Here is a 25,270-nt window from a genome sequence, read left to right on the forward strand (position 1 = left end):
ATTTTATGTCCTATCAGAGAGACTTTGCAAGATGCTCCATTGGTGCCAGCTAGGGATTCTAATTCACTGATGGGAAAAGTTGATAGACATAGCATTCTTTTAAGGGAAAGTTCAATGACCCTTTTACATTTGTCCAATTCAACTCAAAACATAAAAATCTTGATCTGAGCATGACGTACCTGTCGACATAACTCTAACAATTACACATAATTATATCTGTTGAGAAAAGTGTGGCCAGTAATGCAAACACAAGTCACATGTACTATGGTCATTGTTAGTAATAATAATAATACTAACTTTTCTCAATTATCACACTAGAAGCTTTGTGTTTTCTCATTTTTTTGACACAACTTTGACAAAACACAAAGGCATTGCTATGAGGAATACCTTACCTGCAATAAAAAGCTACCATAAAAAGCATCTGCATTAATTGATGAACTCAATGTGTAGTACTGCATTTTATTTTATGAATACCCATTCAACTCTGGCAACTACATATGAAGAGTTTGTTTGCAAAAACCGATAAGCCCATTTTTGAAGATTTTGAAGTATGGTATCTGTCATAAAGTACAAAATAATACCTTTTAAATGATATATTGGTCACTACATATAAAGGTACATTTTTGAAGTTATGGTCAAAAGAAGCAAAAATTTTCTTATTATTCTCTTTACTTTTCTTGACCTTTAATCGCAAATATCTCCATTTGGCAAAAATGGACTTATCGGTTTTTGCGACTAAACTCTTCATATATTTCATTATCTTGCATCCAGTTTACATGCACTGTTGTTGCTAAGCTGTAGTCTCATGCAAGCCCCCTGGCTATCAGGAATGACCATTATCCTAGATGCGCTCATTAAATTTCAAATATATTGGCAACATTTTCTTCAAGTCTGGGATAAGTAGTCACTGACGTCAAAATCAAATATAAATCTCAGTATATACTCATTTTGTCTATCTAGTTATGACTGGGCCTTTATGTTCTATTTCCAAGGGTGAATAATCTTTTGTTTCATGGAACAGTGAATACTTCTGTCTCCCTTAAAGGGGAAGGCTAGTAACTGATCAGTGGGAATCAATGGAAATGCTGGGAGATGATTGTGGCAATCCTTATGGGATTCATTTAAGAGTTCATTGTATATCTATTGTTGTGTGAAAATGATTTGCTTCAGAATGGTCTCATATTCAAGTAATGTGCAGTTTAATGCTTCCAGGTTAGCGTCCCTGGTCAGTGACGGAGCACTAATCTGCACGTTACTTGAATGTGAGACCGTTCTGAAGCAAATCATTTTCACACAACAATAGATATACTGATATACAGTGAACTCTTGAATGAATCCCATAAGGATTGCCACAATCATCTCCCAGCACTTCCACTGATTCCCACTGATCAGTTACTAGCCTTCCCCTTTAATTATTTTGTCTGGTAATCAACTTGTAGTTAATATGATACATAGTCCACCCTACTCCTAACACAATTCTTTTTTTTTTTTTTTTTTTTTTTTACTCTGTAAACATATCAACCCTATCAAGAACTATCGATAATATTATCTCTCTCTCTCCTTCTTCCCTGCTTTGCTCTACTGCCACACATTCACACTGTCTTTACCCAGTCCCCACAGCACACTACCCCAATTAGCATTCCGTTACCCATATAAGGTATGTGCATCAACAGTACACAGGCGTGCACATATCGGACTAGGGGCTACTGAACTTCACGTCTCTACACCGCAGACTCCGCCGGGGGAGCCCAACTCGCTGCCGCCTCTCGCTTTAATGAGCCCTGAGCAAGCCCTGGCAATCTAATTGAGATGTGGAATTGTAATTGCGACTGTGTGGATCTGACAAGTCTACAGGATAAGCAAGGACTAAATTTATATTGCCCGATGCTATTACCAGCCACAGAGTAAATGGAGAGACATCCATAGTGATCCATTATTACTCCTTTTATAACACTTACGACTGGTATGTAGGACACATCACGCATCATTGAAGTTAGCACAGTTTCCAATATAAACGATCAATCTATCAATTTCACAAACTATCAGTACCGGTAACAAGATATTTAAGATCCTCAGTTAAGGAGTGGACGATTTGATTAGAGAAATGTACAGACTGTAATGTGATCACGATTTAACATTCAAAAATTGAAAAAATTAACCCACAACATTTCCTCAGACAATACCTATTAAGAGCTCATTTGTTTTCTCTTTGCTATTCAATTAACCCATTAGGGACGAGTCCCGAGTATACTTGGGCAAGTGTCTATGGGAAATGCATGTTGTAGCAAAATCAGCCCGTCTTCAACGAGGTCAATGTCGAAAGGCTTAAATTACTTTTTCTTTTTCCCTTCTCTTTTGAGGTTTTTGTGTACCTACGAATTCATTGACAAAGACTTACAAACTTAGGAACGTTCATAATAAAAAGTTACGAAAAATATTTGAATTTTCACTACTGTCATCTTCAATATAATGTGATGAGTTAACAGGTCATGTCAGACATCAGAATATTGATCATGACACATGGAAAATAATTGCAAAATTGATGAGATTTCTTTGTTCAGATTACTTAGATAATCTATGGTTAGCCAGACAATAAATAAATAAGGACATAGTGTAACTGCATTCTAGCTCTTTAATACACATATAAAATATCAACAGAGGACCCACTTGAAAACAACTCCATAATATTTGAGGATATTCTCGCTGCAATAATGTAAATGAAAAATGGGACAATCAAAGCAGAAATTCCTTGATAAATGATCCCAATCTTCATGTCGCTTGCTGGAGATTGCAAATTCCTTGCTGCAAAGCGATCACATGCCATGAAAAGAAAAAAGAAAGCCAAGCTGGAGGGCGATATATCAAAATACTGTCACAGGAGCGCTGCCAATTTCAAGATCAAAGACCCCTGAGCACTATTTATATAGAATCCTTCTTTTGAATAGTGCCTCATTTTCCCTGTAATTTTACAGTGACTTTTTGACAGATGTAACAAAGCTCAAATATTATATCTTAAAATTTCAGCAAAATGTCATGAATTAAACAAAAGAAAAACATTATACTTATTGTATTGTAATGATTATTTCCGTAGTATTTAGTAGAAAATGAAGTAGTAGTAGTAGTTAAGTAATTTACAATAAAAAATGCTTAGCTGGAGGCAATATATAAAAAATACTGTCACAGGAGCACTGCCAATTTCAAGATCAAATCCCCTTGAACAATATTTAGAATCAATCTTTCAGAATAGTTAATTGTATATAAAGTGACTCTGACAGATATAAAAAAGCACAAATGTATATATTCTAGTATTCAGCAAAATGGCACATTGATATTTATACTATGAGTTGATCATTAAATTGAACCACACCACAATAGCTTTCCTTTCATTCATGATGAACAAAATAGTTCCCTTGATCATAAAATAGTATTCTTTTTTCTGTTTGTGATTTGCTCAGAGCACTTTGCTGAGGTAAATGACTATATTTCCCAAAGTAGTAGCAGTAGTAGGAGTAGTAGAAGTAGTATAGTAGTAGTATGTATGTATGTATGTATGTATGCATGTATGTATGTATGTATGTAGACCTATGTATGTATCACTCTGCACAATCCATACCAGTTTTAGGTGGATGGCAGGGGTTGTGACTATAATCTTACTGAAGTTTTAGGCTACAAATAACTGGATAGTAAAATGGTCGAACAAAAGACCGACTGAAGGTGAGGTGAGTTTGGTCTGCTCCTAAGCAATTTCCCCGGACTGCTAAATATGGCCAACCCAGGGCAATCACACCCTTACCAAAGCATTCTTACTTGTGGTTAGAAGGGAAAAAACACATGATCTTAGCCAAAAGGCTGAGAAGTCTTCAGGAGCTGGTACAATTAGTCTGGCTTTCAGGCTGTGTGCAAAATTATTTCCTTTGTCAGCATCACATTCAGATTAAAATGCACTCTAATACATATGCAAAAACAAAAGACCTCGAGGACCAAAGTATTACTGTAGGGTCTATATACACCATATATTTAGCAAGTCTAATTATTTGTGAACTGGGACATCCCACCAATTCTGGGAGGGGTTAAATCCGTAATCTTGGAATGCAGTAAAGAACAGAAAAATGTATGGTGTACATCACATTCATATCAGGTTCAGAATTGATATTCTATATCGTGTGTTTTTAAATTCAAGAACAGAACCCGACTCGTGAAATTCATAAAAATGTGACCCGCTACAACAATAGGATCCTAAAGTCGCTGACGGGTGAGCCGAGAAAATCGAGTTTGAAGTCAGATCACCAAAATCTGTCAAAACGTTTGGATTTCTGTTTTTAACATAATTTTGTAGTCTAATGTATCTTCTATCATCTGCCGAAATTTCGAAGCTAAATGATCTAAGGGAAGGCCTGAAAATAGCATTTTTCTGGGCCATGATTGGCTCACCCGTCAGCGACTTTAGGATCCTTTTGTTGTAGCGGGTCACAAATAGATGCTCTAGTCTCACTTCAAGACTGCACAAGACGTTTGCTGATCAAGAATTATACTGCGAGAGTAGAAGGAAGAATCAATCCAAAGCATGGTTAAAAGGCTACTATAAGACTGCAATAGTTGTGGTTCCTTTACTGTGAATATGGCATTTGTGAGGTTGCTTGTATGCAAAGCCCTGGACCAACCTTGCTGGTTTGAGACTTCAGGCACTCCCCAAAGGCAGTCAGTAAGCAGAAGTGGATATAGAGGGGGGGTTGGGGGGGTTGCAACCCCCCTCCCAAAAAAAAAAATAAATAAATAAATAAAAAATCTGGGGACCATTTTTTTTATCTTATATTTTTTTAAACTTTTGTAATTTTATTTTTTTCTATTTATGGCAATGACCTCTATACCAAAAATAGTGGTGTTTTAGATGCAAGAAAACGCCATTTTCACACACAGATTTTCAAAAATTCTCCCTACTGTGGAAGGGGGGACACCCCCCTCCCAGACTCTCCCCCCTCGCTCGCTCCGCTCGCTCGGGCTCGGTCGCTACGCTCCCTCGCATACCGCCCCCAACCCCCTCCTTTATAAAAAGCTAGATCCGCCCCTGGTAAGTCTTGGAATAACTCATCAAACAAATTGTAGAAACACTCCAGATCGGAGAGTACGTGGTAACTCAGAATGACAACAGCCTATCATTCTCTGGCAATGAACAGGACAACAAAGCATATAGCCTTACTAATATTATAACTAATCCCTACCAGTCCTATATAACTAAAATATACAGCCCTTATGAGCTGACCAACATAATGCATACATTCTATTACTGTAAAAGTTGATATTTTTGCAAGACTATTTTTTTTTTTTCGCTCAGCCAGGTAAGAAGAGTTTCGCATGTTTTTTAATTCCGCGGAAACAAGACATCAGCTACTGGAACATATGGCAAGCAAAAATATTCACTTGCTTTTATTTTCGCGCTAGTTTCCGGTTGCCTGAAATGCGCGGAAATTCAACGTCGTGAAAATTTACACTTTTACAGTACACACCTATGGGCAAATATTCTATATTATCTTTTACATTTCTATACTGATTTTAATTTAGATTAAAACACCCAAAATTAATCTATCCTGGTTGAACACTAAAACTGATTCACATGAAAATTTCCATTTTTTCACTATTTTCTCTATAATTGCCTGCAAGACTTATCAATTCCCTACAGAGTTAGATCATTCTTCCAATAGCAAAAGTGGATTTTTTTTTCTTTTGAGAAAACGATATCTCAGAGGTTACATTGTGACATGCAACCCCTTGGTATTCCCTGTCAATATCAATGAAGACTTGTGTGTTCACGAGGTTCACTTTCTTGATAAAAATCTGTTTTGAAATGGCTGAGATATGAAAAAAAAAGTGAAACAAAGTAGTCCTAATAAGAGGTGTGTCCCACCTTTTATTAGGACCACTTTGTTTCTGGATATCTCAGCCATTTCAAAACCAATTTTCTTCAAATAAACTTTGAATTCCTTTGAGGACTGTATGCAATTTCAGATTTTATAAGATTTCATTATCTCACAAAAAAGTTGAAACCTGAATCCCCACCTCAACCAAAACTATATCATTTCTTTAAAGGTAGGGGATACCTTTCACAGACCTCCCAAAATGCAGCAAAACATTAAATATGAACCTCAGGGGACTTGTTTAGGCCACTGCTGAGAAATTTGGAAGTCAACAGTTATCTACAATTTGAATAATGCACAAAACTCAACTACTCAGTAGTTCTGTGTGTCAGCCACACTTAAGCATTTTTGTTGCAGTCTTCTGTATTTTTTATCTATAAACACAAATCTAAAAGTATAACAGCTGATGTAATAACATATAGAGTGTGTGGCAAGAATGTATATAGAAATGTTTGTAAGTTTTGATGAACTTTCTTCACAAAATATACATGATGGACACACATGCAGTGCACGGGTCTGCAAAGGTAGCCTAGTAATGTACTGGAATTTACGGTGAGCTCCGAAAAAAAATTCAATTCAAAATCTAACGGTCAATAAAAGTGTACTAAATGTTACCTTCCACTTTCAATACTTCGTGGGAGTTTCTAAAATGATACTCTCTTCAACATACCACTGTATTTATACAACTCTTCATTTAAGGCATGCAAATGGGATTCCCTACTGTAAGACAAGAAGCCCAAAAATCCACTATTAGTAAGGGCTTGCATCTATTTATCTAATATGATTTTATCATATTTTAAGTTTCATACAGACCACAGTAGATTAAAGAAAACATTTCTAATTTTTACCCCTTTGCTGTTCATGTGTAATCCTTTGTTTGGTGGCCAAGTTGTCTAAAGCCGGTTAATCACTACATCTGTAGAAACTGGTTTGTAAATTGGCAACATATTTCTAGTGGAATAAGATTCGGTCTTCTCTCTCTCAATTTGGTACATGTCTGTAAACTTGTTTCTGATATTGTGGACATTTCATGAAATCTAACAAACCCATCTGTTCTTCTCCAATTTAAGATATGCAGTGAAATTCAGTGTTGCCAATTTGATGACAATAGGATGACAATTTTGTCAGAAGAGGCATTATTTACCATTTGAAGATGAAACAAAAACCCACATTTAATGCTTAATTCAATGCAAATAGTTCTAAAATGTGAGTTAGGAACAGAAAGAACCAATGTAAAAAAAAAAGAAGATAATCAATATAATCAATGTTAATCACTGTTGAATAAACAAAATGTGAATAGTTATAATTACATTGTTTTTAGAATAAACCATCTACAGTTATGATTTATTGAGAAATATCATGATATCTCTTTGTATTTTAGGCTTTACTGCAACATTTTTATCTGATTTTTATCTGATTACACAACTGTCATACACATATGCATCAAATATGATAGCTCGAACACTTTTTAAATCACTGCTACCAATGGTATGATACCATTAAAGTTTCCCAGGAGTTTAAATACACTCATTACACTGTGGCTTGTGCTCTAGCTGGCCACTAGCCTTTGCTTGGTTGGATATACTATGATAATGGTGATATTATCCACTCTCTGTATATCTCTCTCTCCTCATACACACAAACACACACACACACACACACACAAACACACACACAAACACACACACACATGAGAATACTGACATTTGTACAGACAAAGCTGGGCTTTTTCTCAGGGCAACTTGATTAAGGGGAGAAGGGAACTCCAAGTGTAAAGAATGACCTCTCGATGACACCGGAGGAATCCGGTGTCTCGGACCCCTATCCCATGATGCATCTGCTCTTACAGTTCCTCAACTGTGTGGTTAGAATGATCGCATCCTCTGAACAAACTTCCATGAGCTTATGCACTGACATTGACAAAAGATATACTTGCTCCATCTGATTCTTGCCACTGAAAAAGAAAATACTTCTGTTGCCATGACACCACAAATTCTTGTATCCTGACTAAAATTTTGGTATGATTATCATCATCTTCTTCTATAATGGCAAGCTGTGCAAAAGGTCCGTAACATATTGAGTGTGCAAACATCAGACAAGTAGTTCATCAATGCAAATTTTGTAAACTCAATCATACTTTGCAGTAGACATTAGTATATTAATTGACTCAATTTGAAATGAACTGAATTTCCCCTTCATGAAATTACAATATACCAGCGGAGAGTGGATCAAAAGGTTAAGAAATTCTGTTGTGAGCTATTTGAGAGATACCTTAATTGAATGTATATATCTTTTGTTTAAACTATATCAGAAATATGCAAGCAACAAAACAGTTACTGTACAAAGAGGAATGTTTGCATGCACCTTAATTCCACAACTTTCGCGAGAGCCAAGATTCGGGAAATTAAAATGCATCCATGGGAAAGTTCCTGTCTACACTATATGCATTGAATGTTAGAAGCAACATGCAAAAACTTCATGTTGCAAGCAAGGCCATTGGCTCCAATTCGCGAAAATTTTATGCCACAAAAGTATCATGCTTTACAGTATAATCCAAACGAAAGAAAAGCCACTTGTCCATATTAGCCAATCATGTAGTTGCATTTCTGAGTTTGTGACGAAATAAAACTGTTTTGTGGCTGAATCGAGGCAATGCCCTGCAATGATATCGCTCACAAATTAGCATCAAATTGATTGCCTTACAGGTGGAGAATGGATTTTGAAATATTACTGTCAAAGCAGATATGAAATTAAGTAGCAGCCCAGGGCAATGCTGGGCTTTGCTGACATTTGCTCTGAGAGTTGGCTAGGATGCCATAGTCTTTCTTACGGACATCCACATTCTTTTAAACTTTCCTGATCAATTTCAATGAAGAAAGATCATACCATCTTCTTTGATTTCATGTCCAGAATCAGTGAAAGCTCCCTCCATTTTGTGCCTTGCTACAGCATAAATTCTTGTCTTTGGGGGCTGTTCAGATTCACAATGAAAATTCCAGACAGAATAGAGTCGGACAGCCTGGAAAGAAGGCTAGGCACCCCTGGCTTAATGTGAAAGCTCAATTATTTTTACAGCTTGACATAACAATGTTCAGACACATTTAGTGCTGGATACTACAATAGCAGCAGTTAAAGGCCTACTACAGACACTGTTTGAACATTAGAAAAGACTCGTCTACACATGCATTTTTACCAAAATGTAAAAGTTCTAACAGTTTGAACTGTAGGTTTGCTGCATATTACAGAAAACTATTTGCTCAAACCCCTATACAAAATAGATTTTTGTTGTTCCCTTAAACACAACTTACAACATGTTTAATGTGCTTATAATTCTTCCACTATTAGTAATGTTTGATGAAGTCAATAAAAGCACACCCAAGATAATTTCTAATTTCCTTATCTATGTTTTGTGGAAGAACTACAGTAATAAACTGAATGGAACTGAAGTATATTGAAATAAAATGAGGCATAATATAATGCCCTTGCATTTTCATTAAAAGAAGACAAAATTTGCTATGATACATCATAATTACAACACACAGCAGAGCGTGAATAATAAAATATGATATAATAAAAGATATATCAGGGGGCATAAGATGATACAGATAACTTTATATTAAAATATAATGTACCTCATTATCTTTCTATATATTTTTCTTCTTGTCAAATAACTTTTTTCGAAATTTACGGAAATTGCCTTTCCATCACCTAGATCAGAATGACAGAAACAATCCAAAAACTTTGTTTTATAAACCAGAAGGTTTAAATCCTCACCTTGATTTCAGGTCAGAATAGCATAGCATGCACAATGTGTTGAAAGATACTCCACGCAAATGATTAAAAATAGGTGCAAAAATCTATGCAGTGATTTTGTAGTAAAGACAATTGGGTCACAGTTATGAACAGCTATACAGCCTTTCTGTGCCAGGGACATTGAATACAGTGTATAACACTATGGTATTTTCTGTGCCAATTAATACTCAAAGCACACAAAGAAATATAGTGGCAAATCCAATTTTCAAATAAACCTGATAGGGTTCTTAATACAGTGAAAATTAGGAATTTAAATAAAACCTTGGGGTGTCAAGAAATTATGTCAGTTACATCACAAATTCCAAAGAACCAGTGGAGAAATATCAGGAATTCAGCTCTTGTAGCACAAAAAAAAAAATACACAAACAAACCAACTAATGTAATAAAGAAAAGAATTGTCTTTCATTACACCAAACACTGTTATACACAATATTTTCCTTGCATCATTTTCCCTTCTATCAATTTTACCCATTCCAGTAATGTGACACAAGGCTGTGTAGAGATTGTAAACTTCACTTGGCGCTACCCCAGACCAGGGCTAGGGGAGTCAGACAGCTGATATGTTCACATCAAAACCTGATCGGCAGCTGCGTGGCCTGGATCGTCCAAATCGGCCAAATCGAGGCTCCTTCCTCTTCTGGTCTCTGAAAAGCCCCCACTCCCCCACCCAAGTTGGTCTCAAGTTACCAATTATGCCTCACAGTATGGGGCTGCATGCCCGTATCCCTGAAAATATCTTCGTACAGTACAACTAATGCCCCCCGGTGGAACGATCCAAAGTTGTGTGACAAAAAAGAAGAAGAAATTAGTGATGACAATGTGGGGTCATCACAATACTACTTTTCCTTGTTGGATTGGATTTTGTTTTTGGAAACATAATTCAAAGTGTGAAACTTTGTGAGAAACAGCCCTTGGATAACCAGTCTGTTTTACCTACAAGCAGAAATATCATTCGGTAATTCAATGAATAAAAAAACTAACAAAAAAAATAACATAATACATCAATCAATTAAGTCAGAATAAATAAAGCAGTATTCAGTTATGGATTGACAATGGTAGTAGGTGAAGAAAATGTATAGTGGTAATAAAATGGTAGAAGTTGCATTGCTAGAAGCTTTTAGCAACCTTTTTATGCATCGATCAATTAAGTCAGAATAAATAAAGCAGTATTCAGTTATGGATTGACAATGGTAGTAGGTGAAGAAAATGTATAGTGGTAGTAAAATGGTAGAAGTTGCATTGCTAGAAGCTTTTAGCAACCTTTTTATGCTCCCAGTCTTTTGTCCTTGTCCGCAGCACCAAGTTATTCAAGTTATTTCATGGTACCGATACATCTTTTAATAATATAGCATTTTTGTTATTCAAACACTGCGAGATTTGTATGCAGTCTGGTTTGTGCGATATCTATGTGGTTCATTAGTTTATTACTCATCAATTTTTTGTACTGGTGTAATTTTAGTTGGTCAAGACAAACATATCCATTCTCCGTGTAAAATTATATGCCTATGAACTCGGGAACCTACAGTTTTACAAGCTTTAAAGCTTTTATGTAGGCCCCATCATATTTCTTATACTTACTAGTGACATTTTCACATGATATGACCATGTACATTTGTGTCAAGCATATTTTTTTTTCTTTTTCTTCTACAATCAAAACATTATGATTGTATATATATTTTGTATTCTTGTTTTGTTATCAATAATTTTGTAATTTCATCATTGAGAAAATGGAAATATGAAATAAATTTAATAAACAAAATAAAATAAAAAATAGAAGGAATAACACCAGTAACAACAGTGAAAGTAGTAGTAGCAGCAGCAGTAGTAGCAGTAGCAGCATTTGTTGTTATTGTTGTTGTTTTAATGGTCAAAGCTTTGCTTCTTCAGTGAAGCATGCAATAACTCACATTCAAATGTTTTCCCCAATTATCAAGACAGCATAGATTACTGTAATGTTGGAATGCTTTACTCAACAGTTGAAGCTTGGTCTATTATTTTTTTTCTTTGCCATTTTTTCCTTTATACGGGCTAGGACATCATCTATAACTACTGTGCTAGAGCATAATCATTACTTATAGTAATTTGAATAGTTTATGAGAAATTCAAAATTTTGTTCGATCCTTCTCAAGTATAACTTACTCTCAATATCCCCAGTGTATTATTTTTTTGTTCCTTTTTTTTCCATACAGGGGTTAGTTTTTCCAATCCATTTTTTAAGTTTGATTCTGGGAGCATTCAGTTCAACATTCAATGTCTCACATAAATAATAACTGCATGCTGTGCTGGTAATCCGGGTAATTGGCAATCTGTATTGACTTGATTATCTTTGCGATCTGGCTTGCGGAACAGATTACAGGCAGGCTAGTCAAACATAAAGAAGGATCGGCCAGGAGGGAAGCCATATTTGCTAAGGGGTCAATGGAACAGTTCTCCCATGGGCCAAGAAGTTATGCATGGACGAGATAGCTCCATACACTCATAATAAAATTTAGCAGAGTGGGTATAAGATAGAGTCTGTTTTGAAAAGCTGTTGATATGGCTTTGACCACAGACAACTTTCTAAAGAATGCAGATCATTGCTTAAGTAATAACATTTAATCGATGGTTATCATGGTATTCTTATGATGTAATCGAATTCTTATAATGAGTGATTGTGCCATCTGCTTTTGCTACAATTCTGAACAGTGAGAGGGAGAGATAGACGGCTCCAGGGGGAAGGGACGGTGGGGGGGGGGGGGGGGGGGCATGGAGACAAAGAGAGCAAGAGAGAGAGAGAGTGTGTGTATCTTTATGATTCCTCAAACTACTGTTTGAATCAAGACATTTTTTTTCTTTGCAGCATCAAATTTTTGCGAACTGGAGTCGACAGTCTTCTTGCATGGAATGAAAATTTTGCAAATTTCTACTGGCACTCAACACACATAGTGTAAAAGAACTTTCGTGTGCATTTTAATTCTGTGAATGTTGGCTCTCAGAAAATCAAAATACATGTGAACATTTCTGGTCTTCCAGTACAAACAGCCATTAAATTAAACCCTGGTTGTGTGAATGAAAGCTACAAGAATGATGTGCTATAACATATTTTTGCTCAGCAAAAAGAAAAAAAAAATAAGAACAAGGCTTCTTCTCATGCCATACTCTATGGAATAATTAGCAGTTTACCCTTCATTTTTTTTTCCACACACAAACAAGAAACAAAACAAAACAGAAAAATAAGTTACAACATGTACCCTCTGAAGACATACTGGTTATGTTATATACATAAGTTTGGAGAATTCACAAAAAGGAATAACTAAGCTTGACAAAGCCTTAAGGCAGAGGCAAAGGTCAAATGGAATGAGAAAAGTCATTAGTAAGCTTACTTCCCCTTTAAAAAGGAAAGAGGGATGGGGAGTGAAGAAAAGGATACACAATGCACCCCTCTTCCAAAACAGCGGGTCCTGTGTCACCCCTCTTTAAAGTAGTGGTCGTGAAAGAATCCATTTGTGTGCACCCATGCATAACAGAACCTCTCTCTGCATTGAGCAAAGTCACATACACATACACTGAGAACAAATGAATCAGCTGTCCCGAGCTCAACTGCCTCCCTGCAATCTGAGGGTGCTTTTATCATCTTACTTCTGGCACGGATTTAAGGTTTCCAAACAATTTTCATGGAGTTTTGGAAAGTTGATGTATAGCCGCATTTACACCTACTAACATCGCGATTTTTAAAATCGCGATATTTTGGTTCCACCGTTTACATTTGTGCAAAAGCACGCGAAGTTTTGAGCTTCACGAAACATTGCGATTTTTTTGTCGGTAGTGTGCGTGTGTAATTTACCTCTCTTCAACACGGGTAGACAAGTGGAAGCGCAGGCTGTTCATATTCACTGCAGTGCAGTCTATTTTGCTCACAGCTAGCTAGCTGGTTGGAACGTTGAGTCAGGGCTTTTTATCAGTCCAATGCACACATAAATTTGTGTTTCTTGAGAGTGTAAACTTACGGTAAAACTATATAGCTTGCTATATTAGATCACATGCGTAGCACTAGCAGCTGTGTAAAACTTCAGCTTAGTATGGGAAAGTTGATGAAAGTAGCATTCAGGAGGATCATGAAACTTCGCCGATATGACGAAAGTGAGAAGTAGGACTTGAAGTTAGGACTGGTATTTCACCAGGCGACAGCAAGAATTCACCATTGTTTTACCGACACATTTGTTACATACCGCTGTATTCCACAAAGTCAACGTATACCGAGAGCAGTATGGGCACTCCCCAAATCAACGCATTTCTGGGAGAACATTAATTGGTTAAGTCCTTATGGGGTGATGATACATGGTTGGAGAACTTCAGGTTTGTTTAAATACTAGTTTTCATATACAATAGTTTTATCAGGGAGGTGAGAAACCAGCCGAGGATCGGCCGTTTACCTGTATGTACAGCATGTACACTGTACTCTGGCCAGCGGCCACTCTCTACATGTTCCACAGAGGGATAGGGAGCGCGCGTTAACGCCCGGTGCAATCCGAGACCGAAAGTCACGTGATGAAAAATCGCGATATTTCTGCGGCTTGGGTTTACACTCACCAAACTTCGCCTCAAACATCGCGATGTTTCAAAAAATTGCACTTCGGCTGGCGATTTTTCTGGCGATATTTTGAGGGCGTTTGGGTGTAGTTGCTTAGCAACTTGCACCCAAATGTCACAATTTTTCCAAGCAAGTGTAAATGGGCCTAATGTAAAGTTGATTTGATTTGGGGGTTAGAAACATTTCTGAAACGGCTAAAAAAAAAGAGGCTCTAAACATGTATATGATGAACCACTCCTCTATATGAATATTAATGAAATAAACATGGACAATAAGAATCCTCAAATAATCAATAATTTTCTTGATTTTTTTTTTGCAACTTCCATCATACTTTAAGTTGGAACTTAGTAAACACTGATAATGGGCAGAAAAGTTGAATATTAAATGAAATGAGCAAAAAATAACTACAGGCAAGAATAATACAAAATAAAATGAATATGGTACCATTCTAGGTGGAAATGACTTCAATGTGAAATCTTCAAAGTAGACTGTTAGTTTTACCCACAATCCTCCAAGCTACATGTTATATTTTCTTGAATCTCCCAAAGAAAAGGTTAAAGTGACATGACAGAACATATATATGCGAAAGAAATGAATATATGAAAGTAGGCTAACAGCCAAATTCTGGTAATGAAGCTAAATGAAATCATTAAGAGAGATGAAGAGTTTCAGAAGGAGCAGTGCGAGAGAGAAAATTGCATTTTTGACTGCTGCTCGAACCCACATTTCCCTCATTTTCCGCCTCTCCTCTCTCCGCCGCCGGATCTCTTCCAGGTCCTTGCTGTATGTGCTGTCAAAACCGTTGGTGGCCGCCGCGAGGCTGCACACGGACAACCGGTCAGTCGGTTTGTTGCAACGATGCACGTCAATCACACACACACACCATGCACGGACGATGGGTCATTCCAGTGCGTGAAAACCGAAACGGTGATGCAAACGAGACAACGAAACGATGGGGAGACAAAAAAAGGGGACAAAATACAACGGAGATGTGTGTTAATAATATTCACTCCATGCTATAAACTCTGGGGTTAAATTTCAGAATGCACAATCCATTGGGATGATTTCTACTCACGATTTACTTTATTTCACAATACTAGCCATTTCTCTTATTTTCTGACATGAAGGCCATTGATTTTGTCCATTAACTCGAAAGTTTTACCATTAAATGTTATTTTTGTAGAGAATGAATATTTCTCACTTTTGTTAACCACTTTGAAACACAATGTTTCTACCAATTTTTTCTACCTGAAGGTGTGACTGGACAATTATAGTTGTAGCTAATGTTCTGTGTGAAAGTAACCTTTTGACCTCCAACTTTTATCCTGTCATTTTATCCATAACATTATTTATTTTCCTATCATTCCTAAAAACAAAAGCCACTCAACTTCACTGGCAGGATTCATGGCTAGAAAATTACACTGTCAAAAAAGGTTACATAGACCTTTGATCAAAAGTGGAATTTTGCTCAATAGCTAATCTGTTCATCTTATTATCATGTATAACTGTGGCAAGCATCTAATAAAATCTTCTTTTGAAAGGTTAAATTGTGGCAACAAGATTAAAAAGTCACTTGGACAGACAGAAAAGTAGAAAACACAACACCTCCAGAATCCTTTCTGGATGAAGACAAAGTTTCACTGCTTATATGCAAAAATTTGAGAAGTTGACTTTTACCATCACTTTACCATTAATTTGATAATAATTATATAGTAATCATGAATCATTGATGATTGCGCATCAGTCTGTCATTGTGTATGTTTTCTGCCCACAAAATTATCCTTTAAAAAGATGTTAACACGACAAATCAAAAATCATCAAACGTGGAAATAATTCATGCGATTTGTTATTGATCAAATTCCTTAAATGCACACGATACACAAACCATCCACATGGAAATGCGACATATGTGAGCACTCTCATGCCTTCAGTGAACATCATTCAGTACATATAAGCTACGTTCAGACGGTGACCCTTAACTTCAAGGATTGGCTAACACTGAAGATAAAGCTTGTAGTTAAGTATGGGGCACCAAGTGTTGCATGGTCTCTTTTGTCTTGAAATCATAATTTTGTCAGGAAATAACAATTTTGTGACATTTTTTTGTTGTGTTGTTCACAAGTGACATCAATTTTGTCTTAAAAAAAAAACCCAAAACAAATTTGTGATGATAATTCTAATTTGTCGATGAAATTGTAATTTTGTTGAAAAAATTGTCAGTCCTTGACAAAATTGATGTTATCACTTGTCAACAAAATTATAATTTTGTCACGAAATGACTGATTTCGTGAAGAATACTTAGCGCACCATACTGAAGTGAGCTTATCCTCAGAAGTTAAGGATCGCCATCTGAAAAAAACTGGAGTCAATGATTCAAAATGATGTGACATACACAGATTAAACTATGCACTGCAAACAAACATGGATACAGAATATCCCAATATTTTTTGTGTAGTTATCTAATGTATTGTACATGCATACTTTTCAAAGCAGTGTCATTCAAGCACTTGTTCATAACTGCTCTGTATTCTTTAATCACTGATGTTATCTTGATCAAAATTGATTCTTGTAAGCTGTGCTTTCACTGAAGTTGATTTTCCTAATCATCTCCACATCTTAGCTACCTTGAGATGCAAAATTCAGAAACAAATTAACACCATGCTGATATAAAAAGCACCCCACGTGAAAGCAAACAACTTGCGACAAGGCTAACAATGCCTGAATCCAGCATTCATGAGAGTCTAGCATCAAAGAGCATGGCTGCCCCCTCGGCAGGCTCTTCCACTCACCGCTCTGCCTCCCTCTTCTTTCTCCTCTCCTCCCTCCGTCTGGCACGTTCCTCTGCTTCGTAGTCTTCCATTCTTACTTAGGGCCAGGAAACCTGGAGTGAGAAAAAGAGAAATAAAAGAGAGATAGATAGTGAGATAGAAAGAGAAAGAGATGGAGAAAGGAAGAGATAAAGGAAACAGTGACATAAAGACATTTGGGAAGAGAAAAAATAGAAAATTGTGATAGAGAGACAGAGAGATACATGAATACACAGATAGAAACATATCGGTAAATAGAGAGATGAAGGGAGATGAAGAGAGATGATGATAGATAGTTAGATAGATTGTGATAGAGAGACAGATAGATAGAATAAGATAGATAAATAGATTGTGATAGAGAAACAGAGATAGATGAATAAACAGATAGATGGATACATAGAGATAGAGAGATGAAGATAGATAAATAGATAGATAGATAGATAGATAGATAGATAGATAGATAGATATATACCCTCTGTTATCCCTCAAAGAAAAGTAACAGTGAAAGAAAGAGAAAGCTTTTCATTGGTAATTGTGAAGGGGTGATGAATGGCAACTGAAGAGAGAACATAAAAATAGAATGACCACTTGTCAATATAAGAAGAAAATGTTCCCCTCGTCATTTTAATTAGCACAACATTCCAAGAGGAGACAGAGCATGAACAAAAGAAGGGAGTGACAAAAGAAATTCCTGAATAAGGACTGCATCACATAAAACCTTGGAAATCAATTCTTGCTATAGGTCTGGAAAGCTCAAAATTCACGAGACAAGAAATTTTTCCACTTAGTGGGTAGTCAATCCCACTTCTGGTACGTCATCTGCTATGTAGCAAGCGTGTTTATGCATATCGGTCAATGTGGTGTTTTTGCATAGCCGGCTGGCAGCACATGCTGATACTGGAAGCAGAATGCCGAAAAACCTATTACACAATTCCATGCATATTTTTAGGATTTCGACATGATTGCTACTTGAGGAAGCACGAATTCTTATCTTACATCAACAGAACAACAGAACATGCAACAGAAGTCTGTGTCAGTGAAATCAATAAATTGCAACAAACACTTGAATGTTGTTTAGTCTCATACCTGTGGGTCTTCAGAGATGTAAAACATGTGAGACTTCTTAAACTAACTTAACCTGCATTTCTGGCTCAACCATGTTTGTGATCACACTTTTCTTTTTCTTTTTTTTTTTGGGGGGGGGGGGGGGGAGGGAGGGTATCACAAGTTTCTAACACCACAACTAAAACCGTTTTGCACTTATCACCTGCCCAAACTCTCTGAAAGTTGAAGGAAAGAAAGATATTATTCAGAGGGGTGAAGGCTCAGGTTTTTGAGTTTCTTCAGTTTGTCTCCCTCTACAATCGTGTTCATCGTGTCACTGCCGGCAACCAGGGACAGCCTGGTGGTAGTGTCGCTGCCCGGAATGCAGTAGATGACAGGTTCGAGTCCCGCTGGTTCCTTTTTTCCGACATGTTTGTTAATTTACAGATCAGCAGTTGCGATCTTAACAAATTTTCATTTGTAGAGGGAGACAAACTGAAGAAACTCAAAAAACCTCTCTGAAAGTTGTTTTGTATTTTTAAATTGTAACCTTAATTCTGCACCAGAAATGAGTTCATACAGTTAAGACACCCTATTCCAAGACCATCTTTAATTACCCAATATCTGTACTGAGTTTGTGGAATGCATACTTTTCATGAAAAATAAAATCAAGCTGAATTCTCCTCTTCTGGTTCAAGTAACAGGGGGTTAAAGTCAACAGTTCCTGACTCACCTGGCCGTAAATCAAGAATGCATCATTATCATTAATCATCCCATGACATAGAGGTGCCTGATCTCTATAGCAAACATGATAATTTATGCCAAGATTTTGAGTGCACACAGGAGGGGGATGTCAGCGCCTGAGACATTAACAGTCATAACAATGATCAGGTTGCTGTCTTTGAGGCCCCAAGAGGATGCCATGGAATCTCAATCAAAAAACTGACTGTAATTTTCTAATATACTACTTGTCTGAGCTGGCTCAAGCTGCTCAGTGATTCTCTTTGCTCTGATCTTATTGATGTGAATCCAAACAACTTTCGTTCTTAGAGTAGAAGCTCATCTGTACTGGAAATTTATCTGAAATTGGTGTTAACTTTTGATCTTCATATAAAATATTCATGCCCAATTCTTTCAGCCGTCAATACTACAGTTTTCATCAGCAGAAAGTCTATGATCTGCTTATCGGCGAGGACAGGTCATTCTGCTAAGGCTGTAGCATTGAAAGCTGAAAATTTTGGAGGTAAATGTCCTCTATTGAAATCAAAAGTTTAAAGGGATCGCACAGTTTTGGTTGAGAGTTTCTAACACTTTTTGGTGAGATAATGAGAAACATCTTATGAAATATGAAAGAGCATGTAATTCTACAAGGAATTCAACATTTATTTGATAAAAATTGGTTTTGAAATGGCTGAGATATCCAAAAAAGAGTGATTCTAGTAAAGTGTGGGACCCATACTTTACTAAGATCGCTTTGTTTTACTTTGTTTTTGGATGTTTCAGTCATTCCAAACCCGATTTTCATTATCAAATAAACTTTGAATTCCTCTTAAAATGGTGAGTTCTGTACTATATCATAAGTGTTTTCTTGGTATCTTGCAAAAATGTAAAAGCCCAATTCTGATCTCCATCAATACTGTACCATCCCTTGAACACCAATTTAAGACAGCTTTCACTTTGGCTAGAATTCGAGTTCTTGCATCATCCAAAAGAACCCAAAACAAAACAATTCTGCAAGGTCTAAGGATTAAGTTTCCCAAATGGAAAAGTAAAATTAAGTAAACAAGTAAGTAAATGGATGTGCATTATGCCAAGTGCAACAATGCTACATAAAGTACAATCTATATGTTGTTAGCATACAGTGTTATGTGACATCAACAAGAAAAAGGACAATAACAAACTTGACATTTACTGCAGTGACAAATAAGATGATGAGACAGTATTAAAAGTGTCAAATAGAAAATAATCACTGTAACTGGTTTAGTGGTAAGTCTAATTGTATGTTGTTACCATAGTGACACATTGGAAGATGAAACAGTTATCAAAGTGTCAAATATAAAGTAATCTAACTCATTCACTGGTAAGATCACTGTTCTTTGTTTTTTTCTAAATTGTAGACATACATGTTGTTAAAAACTTGTACACAACCGCTGTTGAATGCTCTGACTCTTCACCACAAGCTAATGTAAAAAAGAATGTCTTTACAAATTTTTCAAAATGGCCACTCTTGCATGCCATGTCTTTCCAAACAAAGCTTTCTTTCCGTCCCTCTCCCTAGATAAGGGTGTGGTTATTGGTGGAGTGAGGTGGTATAATCCTTAGATGGACACAGGTTTTGGGTAATCATGAGAATCTGTTTGTCCCACGCTAAATCTAAGCATTTCTGTCAACATAAAAAGCACCATTAGAGCAACCCTACAGTTCTGAATCCCTCACTTTACAGACCCATTCACACACAAGAGTTATCGCTTTCTTGATCACATTGCAACAATTTACTACAATTGCCACCGTTCACATTAAGTTGTTGCCCCCCTCCCCCCCCCCCCCCCCGCCCCTATGCATACAAGTAGACTGTGGCTATACTTTGAACATTTTGGCATAAATAAACAAAACAAAAAGCATTTGGTTGCAAGTGTACATAGTGAGGTTGGTTGTATCATGGGATAAAAATTTTTGAGTTTTTTGTTGTTGTTTTTTGTCATGGTGTTCATATGCAATGTGTAAGGTAAGGGAGCCTCCATCTTCAAATGGGTTAAAAAAGCAAAATGAACTCATTTTTGCATAGCGATGATGATTGTGAGAGTTTAAAAGTGAAGACGAAGAGAAAGCAATTTTTTTTGGAGAATTTTGAAAAGTCCTCATCTTGCCTTCTTATCTTAAAATTTCACTGAATGAGGCATCTAGATGAGTCTTGGAGAAATTGCCTTCTCATCTTCTTGTCCTTGACTTACTTTCGTATCGATGTCCTAAACGAGGCATGCAGGTGAGATTAATAAGGTCGCATTACCTGCTTTCTTGTCCTAAATGAGGTACCTGGGAGAGTTCATAGGAGATGTTGCCTTCTTGCTCTAAAGTATGTGCCTTGACAGGTTTAATGGAATCAACTTCTCATTCCATGCTTCCTTCGCTTAAAGGTATTGTTTACCATTGGGAGCAGTGATTTCAAAAATGTTTGAGTAATCACATTTGATGCATTATGCGTAGGTCAGTTGTATAAAAAAAAAAAATCCTACGTACCACATTAAAAATTTGCAATAAAGCCTAAAACATGAGATCTCGCCATTTCTCTCAATAAGCCATAACTGTAGACTGTTTAGTCTTCGAACAATGTTATTATAACCATGTCATATTTTGTATATTCAATGATACTTAATGTTATTACACTCACTGATGAACATTTTTACATTGGTTGTTTCTACCCTAACTCACATTTTACTGACATTTTAGATTATTTTGAAGCACTAAAGCTGGGATTTTGTTACATCTGCAAATGATAAATAAAGCCTTTAATTCTTCTCCTACCCTCCACTGTGTCAACAGATATTGCCCTTCTTTTCTCACATTCCCAGTTCATCAACTAACCTTTGACCTTTTTCTCCACGCTACATTACTCACGCTTTGAATTGTGACCCTGTGCACAGAGGTCAGTGATAAACGAGGGCACAAAAAAATAAATAAAGAAAGAAATGGCAGGTGAATTCTACCTGAAAGATCTCCTTGTTAAAGCTCAATTGATTCCATTGAATGTCTGACATTCAGCGATTCCCGTTACAAAGCTACCTGTGACTGTCTCGGTCCTATGACATTGAGGTAGTCTCTATTTCTAGACCTTCCGAAAGCCCTGTGTTTTTCTGATACCATACATTTAGTGTCGAGAGAGTCCAGTCAATTGAACACATTTCTAGTGATTGATTAATAGCAACTGAAGTAACTCCACATCATGTTAAACATGACAGCATCTCATTTGTTTGCATGAAAATCTTTACTTAATTTTCTTGATCAATTAATGAATTCAAGAAATTTTTGTGATTGTCTACCAGTTTACAGAAAAATCATTAAAAGGAATGATTGCTAAATCATCAGAAGCAAAAATCACTGCTGAATATACACAAGACTAATGTAAGAGGTTGTCTATCTAAAGAAAAAGTTTGGATTCAGAATACCATAAGGTCCCATGTTGGCTAAAACTTCTGATGGGTATGAGGATCATAGGAATTCAAGTTTATCATGAAAATTTCCCTGACATTTTCCCTGTCATTAAACTCTCGAGTTACATATCATGGAGGAGTCCAATCAGTAAACATTACAGAAAGACCTCAAAATCAAATGATTTTATGTTTTTTGCCACTTCAAACATCCCCAAAACCATATCAAATTCATCACAGTTTTTACCACCCAAACCATCCAACGTGACCACGTTCATCTTCTGGTGAGCTGCCACACTATAGCTTACGCTCAAGCATAACCCATCCTTCCGTCAGGTGTAATTTTTTAGATCTCGCTACGTTCATTTTGTTTGGACGACAACAGTTGTCTCCCCCTGCGTCGGTCGTCGTCATCGGCGCCCCCAAAGTCATTCCAAACGAGATTTATTACTTCCTGTCCGTCCCGCGTTGCCTCGGCTCTAAATTCAAGACCGTGGAATTTTTTTTTTTCCAGTTCCGCTCAAGTTACATCCTAAAGTGGAGAGCTCAGTTGTTAGAAGAAGAAAAATGATCCTTGTGCTTGGCAACATGGAGAAAGCAGTTGAGGATTGACTTTTATCTGTTATGTATCCCCTTGCCATACTAAATACGAAAATATCATGTAGGTCTTTATCTGTGTGGGGCTATTTTATCATCAATTAGTATCAATATTTGAATAATGACAAGAGCAATGATAATACAAGAAAAAAATAATAGTAATGAGCTACTTGTGAGGTTGTTTGGAACCAGTTTCCATGGAGATGAATAGCTATGACATCACACTCTGCATGGTACTCTAGATTGGGAAATCTGATATCCCACAATTCATGTGTATCAAGTCTAAACGGAACATTTGTGCATCTTGGTATAAAAGAAAGTTAAACACTGGATGTGAGGAAAATACTGGGAAATAGCAGAGACTGCAAGACTTGAAGAGTCAGAGGATGCATTACAAGCTCACTTCTGGCATAGAATTAAAGTTTCTAAACAACTTTAAAGGGATGGTATAGTTTTGGTTGAGACCTAATTTCAGGTTTCTAACATTTTTTTTTTTTGTGAGATAATGAGAAACCTCTTATGAAATGTGAAAGAGCATGTAATTCCATGAGGAATTCAACTTTTATTTGATGAAAATTGGTTTTGAAATGGCTGAGATATCCAAAACAGAGAGATTCTAATAAGTGTGGGACCCACACTTTATTACGATCGCTTTGTTTTACTTTGTTTTTGGATGTTACAGTCATTCCAAACCCGACGTTCATCAAATAAACTTTGAATTCCTCTTAAAATGGTATGCTCTGTACTATTTCATCAGTGTTTTCTTGGTATCTCGCAAAAAGCTAAAAGCCCAATTCTCATCTCCACCAGTACTGTACCATCCCTTTTAAGGGAGATTTGGGCAGACGATGTTAAAATGCAAAGCTGCTTCGATAATGGGGTTCGAAATGCCTTTCTAAAATGCTGAAAACAAGTGTGATCTCAAAGGAATGCGTTTGAGCCAGAAACGTGTTTCTGTGGAGATGATAAACATGTCATTTGGAAATGTGTTTATTGCTCTGACCTAACCATGCTGACTACATGATCTCCACTCCCGGGGTCAAACTGTGCAATGGAGCTGCGCAGTGTCAAGGTTTTCCTCAGGACTTGCTACAGAGATGAGAAACGCAACAACTCGAGAAACGCCGACGATGTGAGAGGCCTTTGCAAAAAATGGTTAATATTGAAACGTGTTTCAAACGTGGGAAAGATGATAGAAGCAGCCAAAGATCTAGAGGCACAAATTCTTGGAAGATGGCATCGGGAAAGGGACTGTCAAAAGCCTGCTGCCAACAAGCCAGACAGTGCCTCCTGGCATATGGAAGCCAGTTAGATGAAAGCATTACCACATTCTTGAGACATTAAGACTCCAATCCAAATCACTCCTTACATACTTCTTCTCCCTCCCCGTGTTGGCATTTCGTAGCCTAAAAATCCCGAACATGGAAGAATGTGGGGCAAAATACTGTTTTCTTCCCTGCTGCCAAATGTGGGCTTTTGTGACATTTGAACAGGAGCCAAAACTTGACCTCAAATGACCTCAATTGTGACCCTCGTTGACCTAAACAGTAATGGATATTGAATGCCAGAAGGAGATTTAATACAGGTATCAGTGCTACACATATATTGAGTGAGGGTGGGTGGGGGGGGGGGGGGGGGAGGAGGTGAGGTTGATGTGAAAGGCCTAGTTACCATCAAGAGAAATTTTGCCAGTAGCAAAGAACATCTTAAGTTTTTGTTGTTGTTGTTGTTGTTGTTGTTTTTTTTTTTTTGTCCCAAGTGGATTGGGGGGGGGGGGGTGGGTGGGTGGGTGAAGGGTTGTAAGAGATGACAGCTAAATTTTGAAGACATAGCACTGCTAGCTAAGGGTTATTTTTCATTTCAAAGGGGTGGTGGGGTTGGTTAGGGCAGTGCTGAGGATAACTAATGTCGACCAATTTGCATCTTGTCATCCAGAGATATTTTGCAGTATTTCATTTTGCAAACATGTACATGACTACAAAGTACAACATGATAATGATACAAAGTTTGGATAAGAAAGCAACCTGAAGACAAATATTTCAATATGGAATTTCTTATCAACAACAAAAAAAATCTATGAAATTATGGAAGTCCTCCATGCCTATATATGTATGACTTTTAATAATCAGGTAAAATCATTGTTTAATGTTTCTTAGATCCATGACGTGAATGCCCACAGATAATTGTTACCTTTCATACATGAATATTTATTGGTTGTTGTTTTTCTTCTCTGGCAGTTCATTGAACATTTTAACAAAAGTTACAAAAATAATACAATGGTTACAACAAGCCCTCTTGTCGTCACTGCACTGTCTGAGGATGAATGGAATGTTGATACCCTGAGTCATGGATTCAAGCTACAATGAAACAATGGCTTTCCCA

General features: G+C 36.9%; 2 protein-coding genes across 12 annotated transcripts in view; one reads left to right on the forward strand and one right to left on the reverse strand.

Annotated features, from left to right (window-relative positions):
* LOC140235664 (uncharacterized) overlaps nucleotides 1-25,270 on the reverse strand; it is a 107,708-nt gene that overhangs the window by 66,300 nt on the left and 16,138 nt on the right. For 9 of the 11 annotated variants that reach the window (XM_072315678.1, XM_072315685.1, XM_072315683.1 and 6 more), the window contains exons 2-3: nucleotides 17,085-17,176; nucleotides 15,020-15,115 (exon numbers count right to left, since the gene is read on the reverse strand). In XM_072315678.1, coding sequence (XP_072171779.1) covers nucleotides 15,020-15,115; nucleotides 17,085-17,155 — 167 coding nt within the window. In that variant the 5' untranslated portion in view covers nucleotides 17,156-17,176. The remainder of the gene's footprint in view (nucleotides 1-15,019; nucleotides 15,116-17,084; nucleotides 17,177-25,270) is intronic. The other 2 variants (XM_072315684.1, XM_072315682.1) reach the window with 1 other exon arrangement.
* LOC140235920 (uncharacterized) overlaps nucleotides 24,078-25,270 on the forward strand; it is a 136,605-nt gene continuing 135,412 nt past the window's right edge. Inside the window, exon 1 of the mRNA XM_072315913.1 lies at nucleotides 24,078-24,195. Within this exon, the coding sequence (XP_072172014.1) occupies nucleotides 24,078-24,195 (118 nt within the window). The remainder of the gene's footprint in view (nucleotides 24,196-25,270) is intronic.

The sequence above is a fragment of the Diadema setosum genome, chromosome 12 (genome assembly GCF_964275005.1).
Source record: "Diadema setosum chromosome 12, eeDiaSeto1, whole genome shotgun sequence".
In the NCBI taxonomy this organism is placed as follows: Eukaryota; Metazoa; Echinodermata; class Echinoidea; order Diadematoida; family Diadematidae; genus Diadema; species Diadema setosum.